Genomic DNA, 23937 nt, shown 5'->3' on the forward strand with positions numbered 1-23937 from the left:
TTTATGCATAAACAGCCAGGGGAAAACTGGTGAGAAAGGAGTAATGAAGTACAGCAGAGAAAATTCTTACAGCTTCTGCATCTGCAGCATTAGTGACATAGTTTAAACAGCATTTCAAACGCCCAAAGCCAGCTCACAGATGTGCAACTGCTGGGATTCAGAACTTAGAGCTAATGCCCAGGCTGCATTCACTCACATATGTAATTGTGTTTAATGTATGCCTCTATAAAACCCACACATAAGACATCCTGAAAGCAAGCTTAACCCTCTCTCTTTTTTTTCCCCCACTTCTGCAGGAAACTATGCCCCAGACGCCAATATTTTCCAGCATGCTTGGTTCCAGTTGTAGTGGACAAGTGCAGCCAGATATGGGAGAGAGGTGTGTGGACCCTGTTTATCAGGATGGGAACCTTGTTTCTGGATCACTGGAGGCCTTGATAGAGCGCCTGGTGCCCACCATGGACTATTATCCAGATGTAAGTAGGCACTGAAGGGGTTTTTTTTGTTCTTCCCATGGTTTTCCTCCATTAGTGTCTGGATTGGTGCTTCCTCAAGAAATTCTACCTCCATCTGATTCAAGATTAAGATGTAGGCTAAGATGCATTTACTTTACTTGCCATATTCATTCACTAAAGATATTGCTCAATGGGGATACTTTTTCTGTTTTTAAATGAGAACACTTGTTAGAAAGATAAAGCCGTGTTGAACCCAAATGGGTGCCTTAAGAACCAATTAAAAGCAACATTAGTCACAGAATCTTCAATCCCTCTAAGCTGCTTTAGCTCTAATACAGCCAAGATTAACTACTAACCAGCTCCTACCTAGGGAAGCAGACCTGAAATCAGCTCTAGTATTTTTTCCCTTAATGTTCTATGCATCTCCTAGTTAGGCCATTGGAAAAAAAAAAATAGATTTTAATTTAAATGCTCTCTTTCTCAAGACATTTTAAGGGGCCAGCACTGTAATAATGTATGTTCCTGAGCCTGAAAATGATTTTGCAACTGATTAAACATCCTCAGTGCAGTCCTCTGAAGTAAATACTACTTATAAATCCAGGGTATGCAATGAAATTCTGAACCTAGGATATTATTAAGAGATCACTTTATCACTTAAAATGACCCCTTGTACCCATTAATGAAAGATGTTGTTTAAACAAGTTGCCAAAGATCAGAGAGGCTATCTAGCATATATTCCATTTGAGCTCTGGGAAAGCGACAGCTATGGCAGAAGCATCCCAGCTCTTTGTAAAGACTAACAAGCAGGTGGGAAATTGCAATCACTATTAACTTGTATGTTGAACTTAATGCTTGCAGTAGTTGGCTGTGCTATATCTTGTCATGTTTCTTAATCTAATTTGTGTAGAACTTATTACTGTGGTTTCATATCAGTCATGATGAAGTCCCTCCAAGCTCCCATGTATATACCACCCATCTTCACAATTGCCATGCACAAGAGAGGGACTCCCCACATGGGAGTTCAGTGGGTATAAGCAGCAGAATTCCCAGCAATCACCAGTAGAAGATTAAAAAAAGCAAGATCAGGATGTTTTAATATTCCAGTTCAAAAGTAATCCCAAATCTTGCATTTAAATATGGCTAACATACAATTACATTACCTTTGACAGATGCTGACTTGGTACCAAGTCCTTTGGTACTAAGAGGGATAACCATTGTTAGACATCAAATTTCTGCTCCTTGCCCCCAAATACATATTGTAGAACAGATGCAGAAGAAAGCAGCAGGTAGAGCCGGTATGGTATACCAGTGGAATAGCTTTAGGCTGCTGTAGTTAAGCCTTCTGAGGAGTCTGCTCCTCGTCTTATGTGTAATACTAGAATATAGTTACTTGCTGCTTGGATTTCTGGAATATAGCTAAGTTTTTTAAGTAGCTGCTAATGCATATCCCTTATTGTAACTTGTAACATAGGATCTATTTATAACACAGCTACTCTGAAAATGGTTCCATAAAGCAAGCATTACTGAAGGGGTCTACAGCTTATTTTGGAATGCTGCTAGTTTCCATGGTGCTATCCCATACCCCGTGCAAGTGAGCATTACAAACTAAGCAGTCACAGACCCCACCCTGGGAGACTGCAGTTTAAATAGACAGCAAGCTGACAGCTGAGAAAGATACAACTGAAGCAATCAAGGGAACTCCAGGGAAAAGAGAGATGGAAAACAGCATTAAACCAAATTTATCTCCTCTACAGCAGGACACATTTTTAGTTAAATCAGATCACCCAATTTAGCTGAAAGGATTAATTATAAAATGAGTAGATAAGTAAGCTTTGAACAACATAAAAAAGGAGCTGTATTTGAGTCATCTTCGAATCCAAGTTTTCTATTTCAGTTCAGTGTCATGTTTACACTTAATTTCACGCCCATTTCTATTTTTAGGGAAGTTGGCACAGAGGGTTAGAACGATAGCCGTTTACACTGATACCCTGTCAGAAGAGTAGCCAATACTGTATGTTCAAGAGAAAGATGTAAACACCTCTCCATCTTGCGTCTCCGGCTACACATGCTAAGAAAGGCAGCAAGGCATCACCAATTAATTCGCACTCAGAGAAGCTATTGGTAATGTTAGCAGAGATTACCTTAGTTTCAGAGTGACATATCTGTAAGTTGCAGTACTCACTCAAATTTTTGCATTAGTACATCTGAGCACAATGCTCAAAAGGCATTCCTGCCTGTGTGGACATTAAGCTAAAGATGACAGTAACCTTCCAGACAGGAAAAAAAAAAGGGGGGTGGGGGAGAAAGCAAACAGAAAAGTATCTTTCTGTGCTGGTTACAGATGCAAAACAAAAATGTATTTGCCATGTTGGCAGAACACGAGATGGGCAAGGGAGGACATGAAAGATAAGGACCTACATTTCTGTACTGCTCTTCTGAGGCTTGTTTGTGTACAGGGACTTGTTCAGCACATAGAAAAAAATGCATGCTCATGAGACAGAGGAGTTCAGGAGGTTAGGAATGGAATGTACCAGTCTGTAACCCTTGTGCCCAAGCAAGATGATGTTTCAAGAGAATATTTCATAAACAAGAAGTTCCAGAATGAGCAGTAAGTGCACAAAGAAAATATTTTTCTTTGTTTTTTCCCCCCTCCTCAAGAAGACATCAGTGCATTCTTTAGTCAGAGAGTAACAATTCCTTCTTTAGTCTTGTGCGCTTGCGCTCGCTCCTTTTTTTTTTTTAAATATAATTCAGCTCATCTCTTAGCAACAACTTTAGGCACTAAAAGAATCTGGCTTCTTATTCTCTTGTAAAGCACAAGCCCCTTTTGTGTAAGCTTACGTTGTTCCAAGCACAGAAAGGATTTCTTTTTTTGCATGTCCTCCCAAATACCTGTCCCTTTTGTAGGATAAATGGAGCTTAACTTTCAATCTCATAGCTTATGGAAGCATTTTTTAATCATTCTTTGTCAAACCAGCTAGCTTCATAGCTAGATTTCCTTCTCCAAACCATCATCTTCATGATTAGGAGCCTGCCTATGAGAGACTATAGCTTTTTACACTGTTAAAACATTTAGCCTATATGTGTACAGTAGTACAGGTGCAACAAATCACAGAAATCCTTGATCTGGATGAGGCATATGACATCAGTATGAAATATTTCCTATCCAATACAACTGTGTTCCTAACCCCTGAGACCTACCACTAAGCTGAAGTGTGTGGCTTAGTTCAGCCCGAATTTTCTTTATTGGATAGGCAATGGCTATTAGCAGAGAGGCAAGGAGAGGGGGGTCAATACTACTGTCAGATCTATAATTTTCAATTTTTTTTTTAACTGCAGTTACTCCTTGTCTATGCTAGCATAAGCAATAAAAGTATCACACACACACATTTAGATACCAATATATTGTAAACCAGCTTATCTTGATTGACCAGAATGGAACAATTTCTTTTTCTGAAGTACTGAACCTAGTTCTAGTTAAGCGACTTAAAAAATGGAATAGAGATACAGCAGAAGCGTTCAAGAAGTAATAATAATTTGTTTCTAAAACCTAGTAGTCCAGTGTTGTCTGGAAAGGCATTGCATGGGTCCAGTACAGATATTACTGATTAAAAAGAGACATCAGCAAGCCTAAAAGGGAAAGTAAGTGCTTTTATGGCCATGTATCTTCCCGCAACTTGCCAGTGCAGCACTTTTTGAACGTCATATAAAACATTATCAAAGAGACCAGATAAAAGCACAGGTCATCTGGGTCACACTTTTCTTGCAGTATAGCATTAGGGAAATAAAACTCTGAGCGGGCCTTTCTCAGAGTCACTCCGGATAAACACTGTCCCACATCACACAAACTTCCACCAAGGAGACCAACACTAGGATTAGTAGGAGAAGCAAAATTATATCTTTCCTTAAAACGACATGTTCCAGCTTATCAGAGTGAAGGTCACCGGCAGGGCAGCATGGCTTAAGTTGTGGTTCCCCGCTACTTATGCATACAGGCATCTTTTCAGACAGGCTTCTGGACTCCCAAAACAAGCATGTGGGGAAGGGTTGGAAGTATCAAAGTCCGTAAGTTTGTTTTTTTTTTATTCCCCATCTCTCTCAAATGCAAAATAGTTTTACCCTGCTGCTTCATGTTTCCAGAACAAAAATTTTCACAAAACCCAGTGACAGCTGACACACCCAACAGCTAAATTCCTTTCCCAGATAGTCCAGACTCACAGTTTTAAGTTCAGGGATGACACGGATAGAAATGAACACAGAAGTTGGCTACAAAAAAATAACAGAGGATAACCAGGTATAGTTTAAAGCACAAACAAAAACACCCCAACCCCCAAACCCCCCAAAAAACTCTTATAACCCAGCACTATTCTTTCTCACGCTTTCATTCTGAATGGGGAACATATCAGTTGAGGGATCTTTCTTACATAGATAAGAATAAAATATATGATATGTTGTCCCGTAACACAACTAAGTCCCCTTCTGTGAATCAGGTTAGCTCTTCAGCCTAATTTTAGTGCCCATAACATGTACACTACTATAGATTTTTATAAAGCTTCTCCAAAGCTGACAGAATGTCATCAACTGTTTCCAGATGCAGGCGTAAGAGCTACATTGAATTTCTTTTACAAATTAATGAACTTCAATTTGTTATCATTGTAAATGTAAAAATAAATTCTGAGATTCTGGAGAGAGACATAAAAAAACAAACAGAAGCCCAGTTTCTTGAATTTTCTCCAATGTACACTTACGGGGGATGTTTGCAACCATGCCATGAAGAAGCAAGGCCGTACTGTTACTGTCCTGTCACTGCCCTGGCCACCTGCTCAAAGTCCCCAGGAGCCCTATTGTTAGGTGGCCCCAGCTGTCCATCTTCTGTAGGCATCAGTGGAAGCACTAATCAAGCACCTGACCCAAACTGTCCATCCAGTTAACCCTTCTCCTCCTCTCTTCCTCTATCTATAAACAAAAGACAAGGCAAAGACTAAGGATTAACTCCAGTTTTGATCGTGCGGAATGAATGCTATTCATAATTTAATACATGAACCCCAGGACTAATAAGATCTTCAAAATGGAATGAGCATTTTAAATGCCTTTGCTGTATCACACTCTACTGTTCTTTCATTAGCTCCCTCCACAAGCTCAGGACAGAGTTGGATGTTTAATAGATATGTGTTTAGTCTATTACACTGTTCGCTCACTCCCAGAACACTATGACTTCTAGTTAATTTTATTTGGTTAAAAAAAGCATTCCTTTTTCCCATTCTGATATTTGGAGGTTTTTAGTGCTAAATTTATATTATAGGGCACACTGAGTACTAAAAAAGTAGAAACATTTTTCATTAATAGCACATTTTATTGTGATTAGAGAGATAAACCCCATAACCTTTTTGGAGTCCTAAAGATATCATCATTGTTTAACTACAAGCATGTTTCAGACACTGCAAGCAGCAGAATTCGGTAGCTAGTAGTAGAGATGCCATATTTTAGACAACTGGTCTTAAATTTTTAGATGTCTCAATTTACTTGCCCAGTCCAAGGTGGTATATACGCACATTGACTATTTATATGCATGCCTAGCTGCAGCCTACCAAATGACATTTCTAAAAACATGGTATAAAGTGACAGTACACACTGCAAACATAACAAAGGTTAATTGAAATCCATTGTCAAGGAGATCCCCTACAATTTCTTAACTCCAAGTTTTGTCAAAAAGCCTAAAGGAAAAAGAAGTGCTTATGAGATGCTACTGTCGTTACTGAGGCAATTACATTCAAATACAGAAGCCAAGTTTCAAACACTGAAGCAAGATTAGGGCGTGAAGGCATTCTCACTTCAACTAAACTGTCCAGAGTATAATTCGGAATACAATGCATTACAGCTTTTAAAATACAAATGGAGAGGCTATTTCTAATGAGAAATAATAATTGTTGGCATTTATTAGCAGTGTTCATACTCAAAAGACTCTGAAACGGGCGCCAAGTAAGTCAAGCTTAAAACTAAGTTATTGTCATACAGCCACAATCTAAGCTAAAGCTTGTGGCAGTGATTATGGGAAAAAGGAATGGAAAAAACATACATGAAGAAATTACAGCTGTGGTTTGGAATACACATGAAGCAGTTTTCTGCAGCTCAATGAAAAACAATCACTCTTAAAGAAACAAAGCAGCAGAAATAGTGGTGTTCAAGAGGCCTAACACCCTACATTGGACATATTTCATTTGTCTTTTTGGTGAGCGGTGATTAGTTAGGCATATTAAATTTGGCATTTTAAAGGGAAATAGTTTGGGAAACTGAAAACACCACAGTTAACAGCCTTGAAGCCTACAGCATTTCCTTTTAACAGAGCTAGAAAAGACCATCATGTCTCTGGAGAAAGGAAAAATTATAAAAAGTTTAAAAGAAGGAAAGTTACATTTGTGGTTTATGGAATAGTTTTTCCAAGGAAGACAGATTCTTTTTGCTAAAGTTATTAAACTTTTATTTTTTTCTCTCTGCTTCACAGAGGACTTACATCTTCACTTTCCTATTGAGCTCACGAGTCTTCATTCACCCACACGAGCTCCTGGCTAAAGTTGGGCAGATCTGCATTAAACAGAAGCAGCAGCTAGAAACGGGGACTGAGGCAGAAAAGGTAAATGAAACATTACGTCCTCCAGTTAGCTGTGCTACTGTCATTTATTTCCCACTTTCTCCTTCTCATTGTAAAGCTAATCAGATTGATAAAGAATAAATTGAAATTGTAATTGTCGTGTGTTACTGGATGCACTTTTACTTGGGTCTTTTTCCTTGAAGCACTGTTGCTTCTTTGCTAGCAGCAAACATAGGTTATGTACTACCTTACGGGTCAGATACAGTGGCTGGAAATACAACTTTAATTATGAGCTACAGGTCAGTGCTGTGCACTGGTGCAACACGTACCTGCCATGAAATCTGCCCAGCAAGTCACTTTGCACTTTTGGGCTTGCACCAAGTTAGGTCTTTCTTGAACCTGATTCCCCTTTCACCAATCACCCTCACCATCCTGTTAAGAGTTGAGTGCTGTGCTGTAGGTTATTGGTGTGGTATTTTAAGTTGGTGTAACAGTAAATCAGAAAGTTACCTCTCACGAAAATTAAGGGATGCACTACTTAAAATTGTAGCCTGTGTTGACACACGTGACTATGCACTTTTACTATAACCAATTAAACCAAACTGGGTGGGTTTATAGTATGTGCTTAAATCCATCTGAGTCTCACCATTATGGAAAGTGGGTATTGAAGGGCTTTAGACCGAAATTGAAGTACCAGAATAGTCCAAGATAGGATGTAAATAAAAGCAACAGAAACAAGGATTAAATCAGCAAGTATTTAAAGAACTAAATTGTTCAAATCCTAGGCATGTTTTGGATCCATTCTTCTATGGTGAGAAAAATACATGCTTACGTTCCTAATCTTCAGCATGTCGACAGTCCCATTTTGTTTTCTCCTTGTTGTATTGGGACTCTGAGTGGGCAGCATAAAAGGCAGCCCTGTGATTTGGCAATACAGAGTTTTTGTCAGCAGTACTGACCTAAGGGCTTCTTTCTCCCTTGCTATTCCTGGGTGCAGTCTCATATTACGTCACAAAATTACGCCACAGAAAAAACTAACCACTTGATGAAAGTCATTTTGCACCCAGGCCAGTCCCCTGATCTACTTGCCAAATAGCTATGTAACTTGTCACGTAGGTGCTGGGGAATTCAAGGGTCAGGGAAAGAAGGTGCAAGAACCACTGTATCCAGCTTTGTACACAGAGGTGATAACCGTTCCCTTCACCACTGCCAAACTAGTTCATGACTGAGCAACCTCAAACTGATGCTCTGTAAATTGTAGTGGTTCCTCAGCAACATGTAACTAAACAACAGAGGTAGGAACTTGTAAGAGATGCTGGGACTATCTGAAACATGAAGTGAGTGGAGCTGATCCGTAGACATACAAAGAGGAAGACTGCTGTCAGTAGCTAGTGACAAAATACAGATGTGAAATACTTGGATTTAAAAATAATGGGATACAAGATTAAACTTTTGTGAATAACAATACACTTACGAGATTTTAAAATGAGAACAGTATCAGGGGACTAAATCACCTGGCTGTTTAAAGATATTAGTTGTAAAGTAGTATTATTCTGGCTTTTCAACAGACATGTTAAAAAATTATGGCTTCCGCATTGAAATGAAATAGCATTACTTCTTAACAACAGGATGTAAAATAGAACAGCTCATATTCCAAACACCCACACTATTACACCTTCTGCTGACAGTTTGGAAATGGGCCTACAGGAAAACCAACAAACAGCAGGGTGACAATAAAACATGAATATTTGGGAGGCTGCTTTCATTTACATGCTTTGCTGGTTGCTTTTCCTACTACGCCCTTGATCCCTTCCTACCCCCTTAATATAAACTATTTTTTTCCTCCCCACTAAACTTCCAATTCTTAGAAAACATTATGTAAACTTCTGACATCCATCGTAAATGACTGCTTTACTGTCCTCCACTGCAAGCACCTGAAAGTTTTAGAGAATAATTCGGCCACTAGCATTCGCAAACATTTGGTTTTTTATCTGGCAACAAATAAAATATCATTGCACATGCAGCATAGAAATTCTCAACTCAAGGCACTCTATCTGTTCACCGTCATAACCCATTAAGGTATCATCAGCTACCAGCACCTTCTAATTAAGCATCTCTGTAGCAGGAAATAGCTGGCAGAAGTAGTTAAAGCAGCTCTGATAATTTCTGACAAGAGATTTGCATAAGCAAAGGAGAAGCTGGCTGACTTGTTGCCTGGATAGCGTGTGAGCTGAAGAAGTGGCAATGAGCCAGGTTCTGTAGGTTACGCACCACAATACTTATCATTCCTTTGATTTTGACATCACTGGCTTGCCAAAGAGTCCTATAAAAAACAACCCAGAGAAAAGTGGATTAAAAAGAAAAACACTCTGGGGTGTCTTGGAGCATGCTTAGAGTCCTTTTGGCCCCTCATGAAAAGGAAGGGTTTCACAGTTTAAGACATCAGTTATAACATACAAGTCAATAGTTGAGCTTGAACATAAAGGATAAAATTTAACTCTCCATAAGCACATTAGAGATTGGAAAGACCCAAACAAGACTATCACAGAAAAAGCACTTGTATAGTATTATTGAGTGGAAAACACTGTTGATAAAACTGTGGTGCATTGTTTCTGCAGCTTGAGGGTATTTTCTATGTAAAAAGTTAAAGAAGTAAGAAATAAAAAGAGAAAGTAGAAGTTAGTTTTCATAAAGCTTGTCTTGTCTGTCTTGGAATACGTAAGTCCCTTCAAAAATTATGATTTCCCTTGTTTTTTGTCACCAGTAAGTTCTCCTTTTTAAAACCAAAAGTCAAAACAATACTCATAACCAGGTCATTGTCATTAAACCTCCCTTTCCTACAAGCACGGTACTGCTATTGCCCTCCTTTCCGATTTGTAGCTGTTTCTCAGTACTGTCTGTTGTGTCTCATGCAGAACAGGGCTGATCCACAGTACTTACATTAATAGAAGTATTTTTCTTCTCAAAGAAATATTTACAGGACAAGTATTCCCATAGACTCCATAGAACTCTGTGTCAGGCCTCACAAGGGGAAGCTCACAACTGCAGTAGGACTACAGAAAAAGTGGGTTGGTAGGTTTATTGCAACCATGACAAAAAGGAAAATGCATGCTGCTACCCGCGTATCTGTGTGATTTCTATCTAGGTTATCACAAATTACGTGCATCAAGCCTGTCACGCTGCTTTGGGTTTCAGAGTGCACATGAAACAGGAAACTCATGTTTTGCTATATTGATGGTTTTTAGTGTTGCTGTCAGAAAGCATACCTTATTTTCATGAGCATTAAAAGCATCTGATAAAACATTAAGCTTTTTTACACCTGAAGAGTAATTACATGAAGAGTAATATGGTTGCAGTTTGTCTTGCAACAGATGCCTAGCTTTCCATCACGAAGGAAGTAAACCCAAGCAACTCATGAGTACATGAGATGGGAAGTCAGTGTTCATACAGAGATGCTTGCCATGGCATAAGGAACAATTTTGTAACCTTCCTGCCCCCATCCCTCCTTTTTCAGTTTCAAAAGTTAAAAAGAAACACCGTCAGGATAATTAATACCAAAAACCAGTTTTGTTGCAGCTTTTAGCAAACAAAAGTGGAGTAGGCACATACCTGTTAACTTTAATTGAATGGAAGCACACTGGCTGGCTAATTAATTCTCTGTCACCACCTACAGATTACTCTTTTAATAATGCCAGGCTCCATGCATTTCCTAGCAAAGAAGTATAAATTGTCTTTTCCCCAAGGCAGATGACAATGGGAGTTTGAAGGACAGACAACTATAATCTGGAACTCTGTCCCACACTATTTAGAAATACCTTGAAGTTGGGCTCCACAGGAGTGGCATTGGCAGAAATTGCTTTGCAGGAGTGCCTACTGCTGGCAAAGAGAATGGTGATGTTTTCTTTTTGTCCTCGCTATCCAGCTATTCTGCGCTTCTCTTACTAGCAGCATCAGTTAAATGCTATCAATAAAAAACAGGTAGGAAAAGCATGCTAGCAGAGTGCAATTTGCAGCTCTGAAAAAAAAAAAAGGCAAGAAAATTCCCTTCAAACTTAGAAGGAGCACTGGCTCATTCTCAGATTGAGGATTCAAGGGTGCATGGTTTAACTTCAAAGCTCTTACTAATCATTATTGATATTACCACTGACTGTATACCAGTAAGATGTAAAAAAAAACACCCCAACAATAAATGCAAAAAAAAAGCTTAGTTTGGTTGACTTTTGATTAAATAAACCTGGACATACTATGATCAGATGATGTTTTAGCAGGAGTTCCTACCAATTCTTGGAAGATGTTCTCTATTTGTCTTAAAAGAAAATACACTGATTTCCTGTAGTGACGCTCACATGCTAAGTCACCTTCTGTAACCCCCAAGACGCTGATGGAGAGTGTAATGAGGAAAGCGCACTGTGCGTGGGGAGAAGGAACTGCTGTGTAGTGGGACTTCTGTAGCTTACACAAGTGAGGAGGTAAACACAAATGAAAACTTCCTCTTTTTCCTCAGTGCATCACAAGTTGGGTGGGAGGATAAATATAGCCTGAATCAAGTTTTGATTCTTTGTTTGTTGAAAGTGTTCTGAGCACTCACATTTGCAATTTTACAAGAGTGCTCCCTTGGATTTACTGATGCTGTTCTCTATTGCTATGATAGTGGAGTAATTGGCATCCAATTCAGGTCTAACTGATGACAAGCCTTAGAAGATTCATGGGTAAGAGAAGAACTTAGAAAATAGCTCTCCCTCCCCTTTCTGTGGTTGATATGTTTTTGAGTAAAAGCCAATACTTTTTATTTTCAAAGTCCATTTTGATTTAGATGTCATGGAGAGAACACACACATCTTCCGTGTCATTCATTTATTTTAATATACAGCTCAATCTGGAGGGTCCGATAAATTCTATAGAACAAAAGTGCCTTTGTGAATGTTTCTCATGAAAGATGCTTGGTAGAGTGCTGTGGTTTGTATACATTTGAATTCAAACGCTAAGGTACTGCTGCCTCAGATAGCATAAATCAGCTTAAGTCCCATTGACTTCAATCAAATAAGTCACTTAAACTATTCTGTCATCTTTCCACCTTTATACAACTAACCTTGAACATATCTTCAAAGTGTTTGGTAAAAGACATTACCAAGCTATCATGAAAGGAGGCTAAAATCATACTATTTAGGAATCTGTCTCACAGTTAAATATGTTCTTTTTTCATCCCTTTTACCTACTACTAATGCGAAGTATTTTCAAGTGTGTCTAGTTTTATGTGAAACTTCATCAGCTAATTTACTCTACAGTCAGAAAGGTCTGTGGTCAGTAGTCAACTCATTGTTTCTTTCTAGGCAAAGCTAAAGTCCTTTGCTGCCAAAATCATTCAGCTCCTGAAGGAATGGACTGAAACTTTCCCCTATGATTTCCAAGATGAAAAATCCATGAAAGAGTTGAAGGAGATTGCTCACAGGATCACACAATGTGATGAGGTAGGGGTGGCAGGGGGGAGGAAAACCATTGTGGGAAAGCAATATTTGTCAACCTTTATATATAGTTTATCATATTATATACAAACCCTTGCTCCTGCATGCAGTATTTTCTAAGTGGGCTACAGCAGCAGTTGCTAAGCTGTCAGTGTAACTGCAGGACATGGGCTGAGTGATGAACTTAATGGTCTGTTAGCAGAAAATGCCTATGTATAATCACCAAGTGCAAGAGGAAGAGACAAAACAGTCACAACGATACAAAAAATGGATGTGATGCTGAAGGAGAAAGGAAAGAACAGTGACTATAATGACATAAGATCGTTAACTTTCATAATGAATTATGTGCCATCCTTTGTACTTTATTACTACTGTATACTTTTAAGTCCCGCAAGACATATCCTCTAGTTGTATCAAATGTACTCTTGCTCAAGGTGAAGATGCCTATTATTTAATAGTTCATTCCTAGCTCCTAGCAATAATCACCAACTGTTTTGTTGCTACGTTTCAAGTGACACACACACAGTATTTCCACTAAGGAAGTTATACTTGAGCTCTACTAGCTAGTCAATCCCCAGCCTTAACAGCTCTGAGTTTCTAGCCTATGAAGAAAACTAGACCTCACAAAAGACTTTTCTAAAGCAAACAGATAAAGCAAATTCAAAAACAAGGGCTGTTAGTTTTCTGTTTCTTTTTTGTTTTGTTGGGGGGGGGGGGGGGGGTGTGGAACCCAACAGTCACAAACCCTACACTTTTTTCTTATTGAGAAAGTGACTATAACTACCAATAGACATAAGGAAGGATATAACCAAGAACTGCAAGGGAATTAATTGTCAAGTGTTTGTATGAACGTGAAGGCTTACCGGTATAGAAGTAGAAGCTTTTCCTTGTTTTTAAACCCACATCTTCAAGATATTTTTGAGAACAATTAGCAGGAAATGGGAAGACAGTTGTATTATGTGTTTTTGTTGATTCAAGTACAGAGAAAATGAAGAACAACAGGTTTGACAGCACTGCATGAATCAGTGATAGGACACAATACAATTAGGTGTTACCAAGTTGTCAAAAGGAAGTATGTCAGTTTTGTTGCATCAAAGCTGTTTACCCGGATGCTACTACAAAAATTGTCAGTGCCTTAGTAGGAGGGGAAAAGGAAATAGGATTATAACATGCCTTCTATTCACTTTGTAGACAAGGGTGAGGAGGTGTATGTTGGCAGAAATACTACTGTGAAAGGGACTTGGCAGAGGTTTTATTTAGCATTTGTATCTTAGTATTTCATTTGTTTATTACTTTAAACTAGAAAGAAGTTGTGGCCTTTCTTTCTCTTTCCCTTCCCTCCCACTCTGTTATGTATGAATGAATTGTCATTTGAGAAAAACACATCTTCATGGAGTAGCTCAGTGCTCTAGTGTCTGAGGCATCTGATGACATCCATTAATTACAGCATCACCATGTTTATCCCCTTAACAAGGCTACAAGTCAGGTTTGATCAGCGAAGAGCTATGCCACATCTGACCCATAGGAAACAATTTGACACTGACAAAAAGGAGCTCTTGCTCTCAGTATTTGTAACCACAAGAAATTACCCATACTGTGCTTCAGCAAGGGATTATAGTAATGGTTTGGGGTTTTATTTTGTATTTTAAAGCTTTTCCAAATCTCCTTAGGACACTATTCTCCATACATAGGATAGAAAGTAAACTGAGAACTCACACAAAGTGGTCAGGTGCTTGTCCTAGTGATATCAGACAGCATACCAAATAGCTATAGCTACAGCTAGAGCTGTGCCCCAAATGAAATACAAATGTCTTGTTTGAACTCAAAACAAGGACACATTATTGTACACTCATTGACTTATTTTCCAAAGTTACAAGAAAATTTAGGGTAAGGCTAGTAATGAAAGGAAACTGCTAAAACTCTAAGGGCATTTGTCTAAATATTAAGATGCTAATAAATTCACAGTAGATGAAGTAAGCCATAGCTTTTCATGTCACTGCAGTTTCTTTGTTCGCTTTCACATATCTGCAGTACTCTCACCTGCCTTCAAGTTTGATTTTCTATGATCCATATCTAGAAAGTCTGTCTCCTCCCCGACATATGGGTAAGTCAGGCATAGTGGCTAAAGTCAAATGATTTACAATAGGAAGCTCAGCATACCAGAGACCAGAATTAGCGCTTTATTTTAGTGTTTCCCGCCCCCCCCCCCCCATGCTCCCTTGGCATTTCTGAACACTTGTAGCACAATATCTGAAATGGCTCCAGCCAGCTGCTGTTCAGCAGTAATCCAGTTGCCTCATCAAGATTAGCTACACTGCCTTCAGCTTTTCATTTGATTTCACTTGGGAGTCAGATTATTGCCTTGTAAAGCAACATTGTGACACTATTATTGCTTAATTATAGCATGCAATATACAAGTATTTGGGAGTCATCCTCTCTCACATCTGCTACATAATTTCAGTCACCACTGCACATTAGTGGCTTCTTTGAACGATCACAGATTCACTGCAGTTCTTTCTAGTGCATCCAGTTGACTGGCAGAAACCAACACAGCAGGTTGTAAACTAACGGTTAACCTTGTGGCTAACGTCAAGAGAAGTAATTTGCATGAACGCAAGAGAACAATTGCGTAGGAAAGAGGAGAAGGACTGTCTTTGGTAGAATTAGTTTTTCCCAGCAGCAAGAAAAACAGGGTCAGAGAACCTGGGTCATTTAAAGCAGTAACAGGAGGGATAGAGGAGTAGAAAAGTGATCAAGTTAGTTCTTCGGGGTTGACCTCAGAGAAATGTCCATAGGACACAAACAATCAATGGCAGAAAGAATGCGGCTTGCCTTAGTTGTCAAAACACTGAGCGGATGGATTATATTTCTGTGGCTTTACCAGTATGTATCTTTAGAGATCCTGTGTTTAAGTTCTGCACCTGATGAACAGAAAGGCACTTTAGGTGTCCAAGAAGATGATGTATATTGTGCTTTTACCTAAATCTTTGGATGCTATAGTTGTTCAAAGCCAAGCCAGGGTATTTTAGGGGTGTATTCCTGGACATAATGCGAATCCCCTGGATTCTGCCTGGGCTAGATAGACTTGATCATCAATGGGTCTGATCAGGATGACAAAGAGCTTTTTGGCACTTGGTACACAGAAGATCCAAGAAGCTTTGTGCAAGCAACTCCACCACCTTTCACTATACCTGCTTTTAAGCTGTTTACCCTGATGCTTTTGAAATGGGGTACTAGCTAAAAACTGCTGCAAGGAGCAGACCAGCCAAGCAAGTGAAACAGAGTTGGGAAGGCAGGCAGGCATAACAATGTCATTAAGAAGTTGCATGGGCAGTTAGGACAAGTTCATTTGTCACAGGATGATCAGCTCAGATAAGATGAAAGAAAATGGATAACTGGCATTTATTTTTCCCAGTCAGAAATTCTTTGGCTATCTATGTCTGCAAGAGCTAAAGGTTTTTAGCAGTCATTGTTTCTGTGTTTGCTTAGGAAAATGGAACAGTGAAAAAGATCATTAGCCAGATGACACAGAATCTCCTGATGGCCCTCTCCGCACGGAGCCAGTACCAGGAAATCAGAGAGAAATTCCGGCAACCTGTTACCGAAAAAGGCACCATCCTCAAAACCAAGCCACAGTCAACTCAAAAGGACATCCTGAGTGTGTGCTGTGACCCTCTGATCTTGGCACAGCAGCTGACCTATATCGAACTGGTGAGACACTAATTTGTGTGAATTATTTCATTTTCCATTTACTAAATATTAATATACTCATCAATATGAATTTTGCTGTGGCTTCACTGAAAGCCTCCACTGTTTTAATCAAAAAATGCTAAGTAATGAACAAGACCAATTAGGTACACCGATAAAAACACCTCACACATCTACACTGCAGGAAGATGAAACTTACCAAAATGTTCTCCGAACTTTGGTTTATTAATGCATTTTTCACTGAACTCCCTGTTTGTCTGTACAGTGACAGTCTCTCATCTCTCCAAACACAGGAAAGGGTGAGCAACATTTACCCAGAGGATCTGATGCAGATTGTCAGCCACATGGACTCCCTGGATAATCACAAGGTACAAGAAGGGTTACAGAGGGAAAAAGAAACAAAGAATAATCAGGGTAAAGAGCCTCCATGATTTGAGTATACCCTGTGCAAGAAAGGCTGACATTTTCTAACCTTTAATCTCATGCCTTAAAAAATATCCAACAAGATTTTATCAAGACATGAAAAGGAAGTTTATCCTTTGCTATGTTGACTTCGTCATGATACATAATAGGATTAACACGTGGCCTGTTCTTTTACAGTGCCGAGGCGATGTGACCAAAACGTATAATTTGGAGGCCTATGACAATTGGTTCAATTGTCTCAGCATGCTGGTGGCTACAGAGATTTGTCGGGTAGGTATTTGTAGAAAACAAGTAGCAAAGTGATCCTGGCCTTAAGGACAAAAGGCAGGCAGTGGTCTAATAGATTTAAGCATTAGCAGCGCAATTAAAGATAATGGCATTACTCAAGCATTGAATTATTTGCATGCTTATATGATTAAGAGTTCATGGCTATGTCGGGCTTTGCATATATTCTCTAGTTTTGTGTAGCTTCCATAGTAGCATTAATCATGCAGTGAAATGGAACTTGTGTGGAGTTTAAGTTAGGACCTCTTTGGGATTTCTTTTTTTTTTTTAAATACATTCATAAATTCTCAGAGATACTTATATTTAAATGCAGATTTACCAATAAACAGCTGTCCTTCCACTGCATTTAGATATCATTAGCACTGTCATATATTCATTTTTGTTGTAGAAAAAAATCAGGAACAATCTTTCTTCAGAAGTCTGGAAAGAAAGTGGACTACTGGAAAGGTTAAAAAAAGAGGGAGAACAGCCTTGTTAGAGGTTAAAGTAACTTCTATCATATAATAAGCAAAGAAATAGAAGGTATACTGCCCCAGAAACCCTTTTTTTCCTCCCCCCCCCCCTCACGTGTATTCTCTGTCTTTTTAGATTCGTATTAATATGCACCAGTTCTAGCAAATGGGAAGTTTTCTCTCTATTGCTGCTTGGTCAGTATCCCTTTTGTGGAAATCCAGATGTCTGCTGCAGTTTCATGAAGTCTGACATATTGATCCTAATCTCTTAAGATTTCCTGCTTTCACAGAAGCTTATTACAAAAAACACACCAAGACATCTTCCAGAGCTGGCTGGTATGGCTAATACATTTAGTAAACCAGTCAATTAAAAAGTTTTAGCATACCAAGGGCTAAGCCAAACCATTGACTACTGAACCATTTTCTTTTGGTATTACACAGAAGCTGAAGTATTTAGGTGGAGGCGTTTTTTTAAAAAAGAAAAAGGGAATTCCTTGGTGAAGTAGTCTGCAGTCACCACTCAGAAGCCATTTTTGTATAAGCCAGACTGAACTTCTAGATCTAAATATGGGAAAGATTTTGATGAATGAACATAATCTAGACAATAATACTAGCTTAAAAAGATAAAGAGAGAGAAAGAAAGATTGATGGCTTTTGGACACAAAGTTTGGAGGCAGTGCTATGTATTAATTTTGCTTTGCCATTTATAAAGGAATCTGCAAGGCAGATGTTCAACATCACTTGCTAGATCCTTTGCATGTTTGAATGAGTGGGAATTTTTATATTTGATCATCATCACTACCTGCTCCCAAGAGGTCATTTAAGAGTATACAGAGTAAATGAGAAAATCAGGACATGACAATTGTTCTCTCTCGCATTCAGGTTACATGTCCCTGGTCTTAAGTCTGTTCACTGCTTTTCCCCCTTCTTCAGAGGTTTAAATTTAAATTTCTTGCAGATATTCTTTCTGATAGCAACTTCATGTTATCCCCCTTTTCCAGAAACAGGAAATTGCTGAAAGTGTCCAGCTTGTGTATGCAAGATTCCCTAAGACATTGAACGTTATATATAAACAACAATTTACACTCCCCCACAACTAGACAAATAATTGATAGTTGCCCCAAATACTTCTGCTATTTTATTAAAAATTAATCTTAACAAAATACCCTCAGGCCTATATCATCATAAGATTTAGCTAGATAGTCTTGAAACGTCTGTTCAATCAACCTGTTACCATGCCTTTGACTGAACATCCCGTCCAAAATTCAGGCCATCCCTTCCCTCTTAAGAGATCTTGGGGTTTTTTTCAGGTTGTAAAGAAAAAACAGCGTACAAGAATGGTGGAATTTTTCATTGATGTGGCAAGAGAATGCTTCAATATTGGAAACTTCAACTCAATGATGGCTATTATCTGTGAGTATCCTTAATACAGATTACAAAAGGCACTCCATTTTACAGCCTGACTGACAAGTCTGGCTCATGACTATGCTTATACTTGCCCTAAATTGGCTGACCACATCAGCATGCACACTTCTACAGGGGCAGTATGTACCAGTGACAGATTAAGGTGTGGGTGGGTGAGTGTCAGCTACAACTTCTGTTTGTCAAGCTGAACTGCCTTCCAAAATGTGCAGTGCTGATAAGAAAAACTACAGAGTTATATAAGCCCTGTATTTTTTCAACTCTGTTGTTTCTTTCTTTGTCTCTTCTCTCTCCATTCAGCTGGCATGAACTTGAGTCCTGTGGCACGGCTAAAGAAAACTTGGTCCAAGGTCAAAACAGCCAAATTTGATGTTTTAGAGGTATGTATAAAGTTTAGACTTCATATAGAAATCCAGCAAATAGATTAATTCCACAGCAGAGGTTATCGTGACAAAGTCAGAGACCACAGAGGCACCTCTGCAGTGGTCACCAGCATATAAACATTAAGGAGAGCATTTCCTGAATTTCAAACTCCCTATGTGCCTACAAATAAAAGCAGATGCAAGTTTTCTTTAGGTTATTTATTCCTAGCATATTTTTTCCAATTTAACATCAAGGTAGTTTTCACTCAAGTGAATGCCATTTTGCTATCCTTAAAACTAATTAGAGTACTCCATCTAGTGGAGATCTGAGCAAAAACAAAACTTAATTGAAAAATGTCATCAGAAAGATTGGTGACAGCAAGTTAGAATTTGTTTTTTTCATTTATCATTTCCTTTCAGTTTTCCTTTAACCATTGAAGAAAAGCATAGATGTAAAGCCAATACAGAACCCTCCTTTCAAACAAGATAGAAAATAGAAATTAGGAAAACCTGAATCCAAACCTGATCAGTATAAGGTACTCTATCTTAAAAGTTTAAAAAGGGACCCAGTGAATTCATAAAGAATGAACTCTCTGATGGTTAGATTAAAGCCTTTTGTATTCAGGAAACATGTATTACTTGACTGCCTTTTTCCCCTCCCATAATAACAGCATCACATGGATCCATCCAGCAACTTTTGTAATTACCGCACAGCCCTGCAAGGAGCAGCACAGCGATCTCAGACAGCCAACAGCAATCGAGAGAAAATAGTCATCCCAGTTTTCAACCTGTTTATTAAAGATATCTACTTTCTGCACAAAATACATACAAACCGCTTGCCCAATGGGCAGATAAACTTCAAGGTAGGACTTGGCTATTATAGAAACTAATACTAGTTAAACATTGTACATTACAAACACTTGCTAGTTTTGAACTTCTAGCTCATTGTATTACCAATTCCTTTAGCATTGCTGTGATCTAGATGTAAAGCGATATCATTATCTAGGGGAAATGATTTCACCAAGCTTCTGTGAAAGCTAGCACTTACAGTTGCCGTGTTTATATTACATATCCAGCAGATCCACAACTGCATATACAGAAGAGAATCCACAATACTGCTTAATGTAATTGCTTTCAGCTAAAAGATTAGTTTTAAAATGTACTGAAAGAGAGATTAGTTTTTGTTAGTTTTACATGAAATGAGACAGATGCACTGCAAAACATAGAATTCACATAAGCAGAACTGATTGAAACAATATTAATTTGTTACCAAAACTGATGCATGAAAAGATTGAGAAGAAAATAAGAATTTCAGAAGCCAAACCCCCAGTGTTAAAAATAACCTAAGTAATACAGAAATAGTCTAATGTTAGCTAATTAGAAAGGGAAATCTCTTCAAGGAACCTTGTACTCATACAACATTTCAAATAAAGCAAAGAACTTGAAGTCAAGAAGTCTAAGAATTTTAGTGTACCGCATATGATGGCAGACAAAAGTTTGCCACTCCTCAGCCCTGCACCTGCCTTATGTTCAAAAGGGATTGGGATAAGCAGAAGGCAGTAAAGAACAGAAAGCAAGCTTTTCTGTGGCAGCAAGCCATCATATCTGATCAAATTATAATAGGTAACTTCACCCTAAATCATCAGCGTTATCTGATTTAACCTCATCAGGTTAGTAGCTATAAATGCTACACACAACCAGCAAATGGTATGTAGCAGGTCTTCAAGGGAGCTTCTACAGCTCTGGATTCTCCCTCCCTGACTATTAAACATATATGACCAAAAGACCACAGCCTGTCAAAAGTACTTTTGAAGTTTTTTTACCATTAGTAAGTCTGGGGAGGGCAGCACACAAGATAGAAGACAAACCCTAAGTAATCACGCATTTCTTAATCCTAGGAAGGAAAGGATATCTATAGTTTCTGTATGTTATTTTGATTATTTCTTAAACTTAAAAAGTGCTTTATGAAAAAAATCAGATGTCACATTTCATTTAAGTTGAAGGTTGGAAATGTAAAAAGTACAGTAAATAAAAACCGTTTACTGACCAGTTCCACGCACAGGCTAATTTAGAGATAAGACACAGAAAACAGGCAAACAGCACTTTATTATATATGAAGAAAAGGTTGATGATGGAAAAAAATTGAATGCAAAAGAACAGGTGGTTAGCAGGGATATGCTCCTCAACTTGAGAGGCTAACAACAGATGAGGAACTAGGAGCAAGAGGGGGAGGTGAAGGTAGCAGTAAGAAGAAAGGATAACAAGGAAGAAGACTGAGTAAGGGATAATAAGAGAAGAAGAAGCATGATTAAGAACAAGACTGAGAGGCTCTGAAATCGAAAACAAAAGAACTAATATTTGAAAGAAAACAAATACGATTTTAGTAATATTCTTTTCATTACCTCATGCAGAAATTCTGGGAAATTTCAAGACAGATTCATGATTTCCTGACATGGAAGCAGGTTGAATGCCCTTTTGAAAAAGACAAGAAGATCCAGAGCTATCTACTCACAGCACCCATTTATAGTGAAGAAGGTAAAATCCTTTATTGAACATTATAGCAAGTCTTCCTACTTGTTGAAGTGCACACAGAATATGCAGATAAAAAAATAGCATGCAAAAAATATTTGATAGGTATGTATTATCACTTCCATATTAGCTTCTGATGAGGATAAACTTCCTTATGAAGTCTGCTAAGTTAAACCTGCTATATTGTAACTTAATTTTTTTTTTCCAGTGGAAGAACCCGTGTATCTGATTGTTCTTATTTTGTTTACTAGCTCTTTTCATTGCATCCTTTGAAAGTGAAGGTCCAGAAAACCACATGGAAAAAGACAGCTGGAAAACACTCAGGTACAAAGCTTCCTCAGAACATGAGTCTTTTTGCAGACTACACAGGCATGTGATCATCAGCTTCCTCCCTTCTGTTTGCATACCCAGCTTAAGACCATTTTGGCCCAAATATAATTATTTTTTCTTCAAAATTCAAATCTGAAAAAATTCTATAGGGCTTAGATTGTTATACAGCTCTTCCAGGCAGATCAGTTCAGGCCGCAAGATCACTGCTGGGACTACAAAAGAGAATATGCTTTGTTTAGGCTATCAAATACAGTAAAATAATTTACATTTGTAGCAGTTTTCAGACATGCTTTTCTTAGTATCTTTATATATTTGTTCCCCTAAGAGGTGCTATCAGTTATCATACCTATGCCCTTACAAATCTTATGATGTACGAAATTTTATATTAATACTCTAATTTTCAGCCTACTCTTAAGGAAGGAAGTGTTAATGTCTCCTCCTCCCTCTTTGAGAGGGGGAAGCACCTCTTCCACGTACCTGGTGAAATCAGTTAATTTAGATGAGATTTCTTCTAATACTGATGCCAAGGCAGAGAGGTTTAGAACTTTGTAAATCATGTTGAACATTTAGAGTTGACATATCTGTAGCAGATAAAGAATGAATCAAGTCTGTATGTCCTGAGCTGCAGTTGAGCTTCATTATGATTGTATTGACCTAGATGAGACACTGTTTGCCAGTAATCCCAGTGTTTCTTAAGAAGTCCACATAAGCTTTTCATTTATGACACCCATGCCATGTACTTTGCATTAAATCCGATGCTGTTCAGTAAGCAATAGTTTAAGATGACAGAGGAACATATGTTATTTGCCTGAACACATCTTAAGGGCCTGAAGTAATGTTACAAAGGTTTAATTTTAATTTAAGTCAACATCTTCATTGGAATTCATAGATGTTTTCCAGTTTATAGCAGTTGAAAAATCTGTCCCTTGAAGAAGGGCTTTCAGCTAACTATGCAAGATAGATCTGTTGCCAACCTTTACCAAAACTGTAAAACTTTTTGTCATGATAGAAAAGAAAAAATTATTTTTTATTATTACTTCTTCTAGGACAACTCTGCTTAATAGAGCCTGAGATTTTGGATCTGATCTGCAGACTTGGAAGCACATCGAATGAATGTGTTTTTACAACCTGAAAGACTTGGACTGAGCTAAGAAAGACCTCACTGGCTGAGGTCTCTTTTGTATATACAGTAACTTTTATGAAATAAAATGTGGTAAACATTTCACATGTCAACCTTAAGGCACTTAAGTGAAAGGTTTTGGTTTTTTATTTTAAATATAAGGGCAGGGCCCTGTTCTCAGAGATGAAGTGTATCATGGGAGATGGTATCCCTGGGGAGATCTTATTCTATCAGCATCCAAATTTTTATTTTTTATTACTTCCACCAAAATAAATAAAAAATAAAAAACACATCCCAACTAAAGCCAGTGTTCAGGTTAAATACTCCATTGGACCAGTATCCTACAGAACACTCAACATGTCTCTCTGGCTTTGAAGTGAAGGGTCTCCTTCAAATCAGCGACACCATTCAAATGTGTCAGTAAGCGTTTGTAGAGTCAAGGCTTTAGACATCTGCAGTAAGCTTGTTCCTCTTCTACATCAGAAAATAGTGCCTTACAAGGTACTGATATCGTTTAGTGTACCTTCTGTTACGCTGGACTGGAAGTAAAGAAAATAAAAATATGGATGTCTCAAAACCAGCTACAATGTACTTTTTAAATAAAATGGAGAATATGGCACATGAAGTAGAGTATACCTGCCTGTAACATTGATGGTGCAGCAAACATATTTTTGTTACATAATTTAAAGCGATAAGATGGGGTAACTGCTGGGGGATGTGCGTTTGTGTGCGAGTATGTGTGCGTGCATGTGTGAAGATGCACACATGTCTAAGTTTTAATACTTCTGGGAACTATCCTTT

General features: G+C 38.3%; 1 protein-coding gene across 1 annotated transcript; it reads left to right on the forward strand.

The window, feature by feature from the left end:
- The first annotated feature begins 299 nt into the window (after nt 1-299).
- Nucleotides 300-23087, forward strand: RASGEF1A (RasGEF domain family member 1A). The gene is made up of 12 exons (XM_009816610.2): nt 300-476; nt 6958-7086; nt 12380-12511; nt 15995-16216; nt 16507-16581; nt 16814-16906; nt 18684-18786; nt 19096-19175; nt 19829-20020; nt 21569-21692; nt 21938-22010; nt 23063-23087. The coding sequence occupies exons 1-12, from the start codon at nt 303-305 to the stop codon at nt 23085-23087; spliced, it is 1422 nt and encodes a 473-aa protein (XP_009814912.1). The 5' UTR covers nt 300-302.
- Nucleotides 23088-23937: the final 850 nt, after the last annotated feature.

Source organism: Gavia stellata, chromosome 9 (assembly GCF_030936135.1).
Source record: "Gavia stellata isolate bGavSte3 chromosome 9, bGavSte3.hap2, whole genome shotgun sequence".
NCBI lineage: Eukaryota > Metazoa > Chordata > Aves > Gaviiformes > Gaviidae > Gavia > Gavia stellata.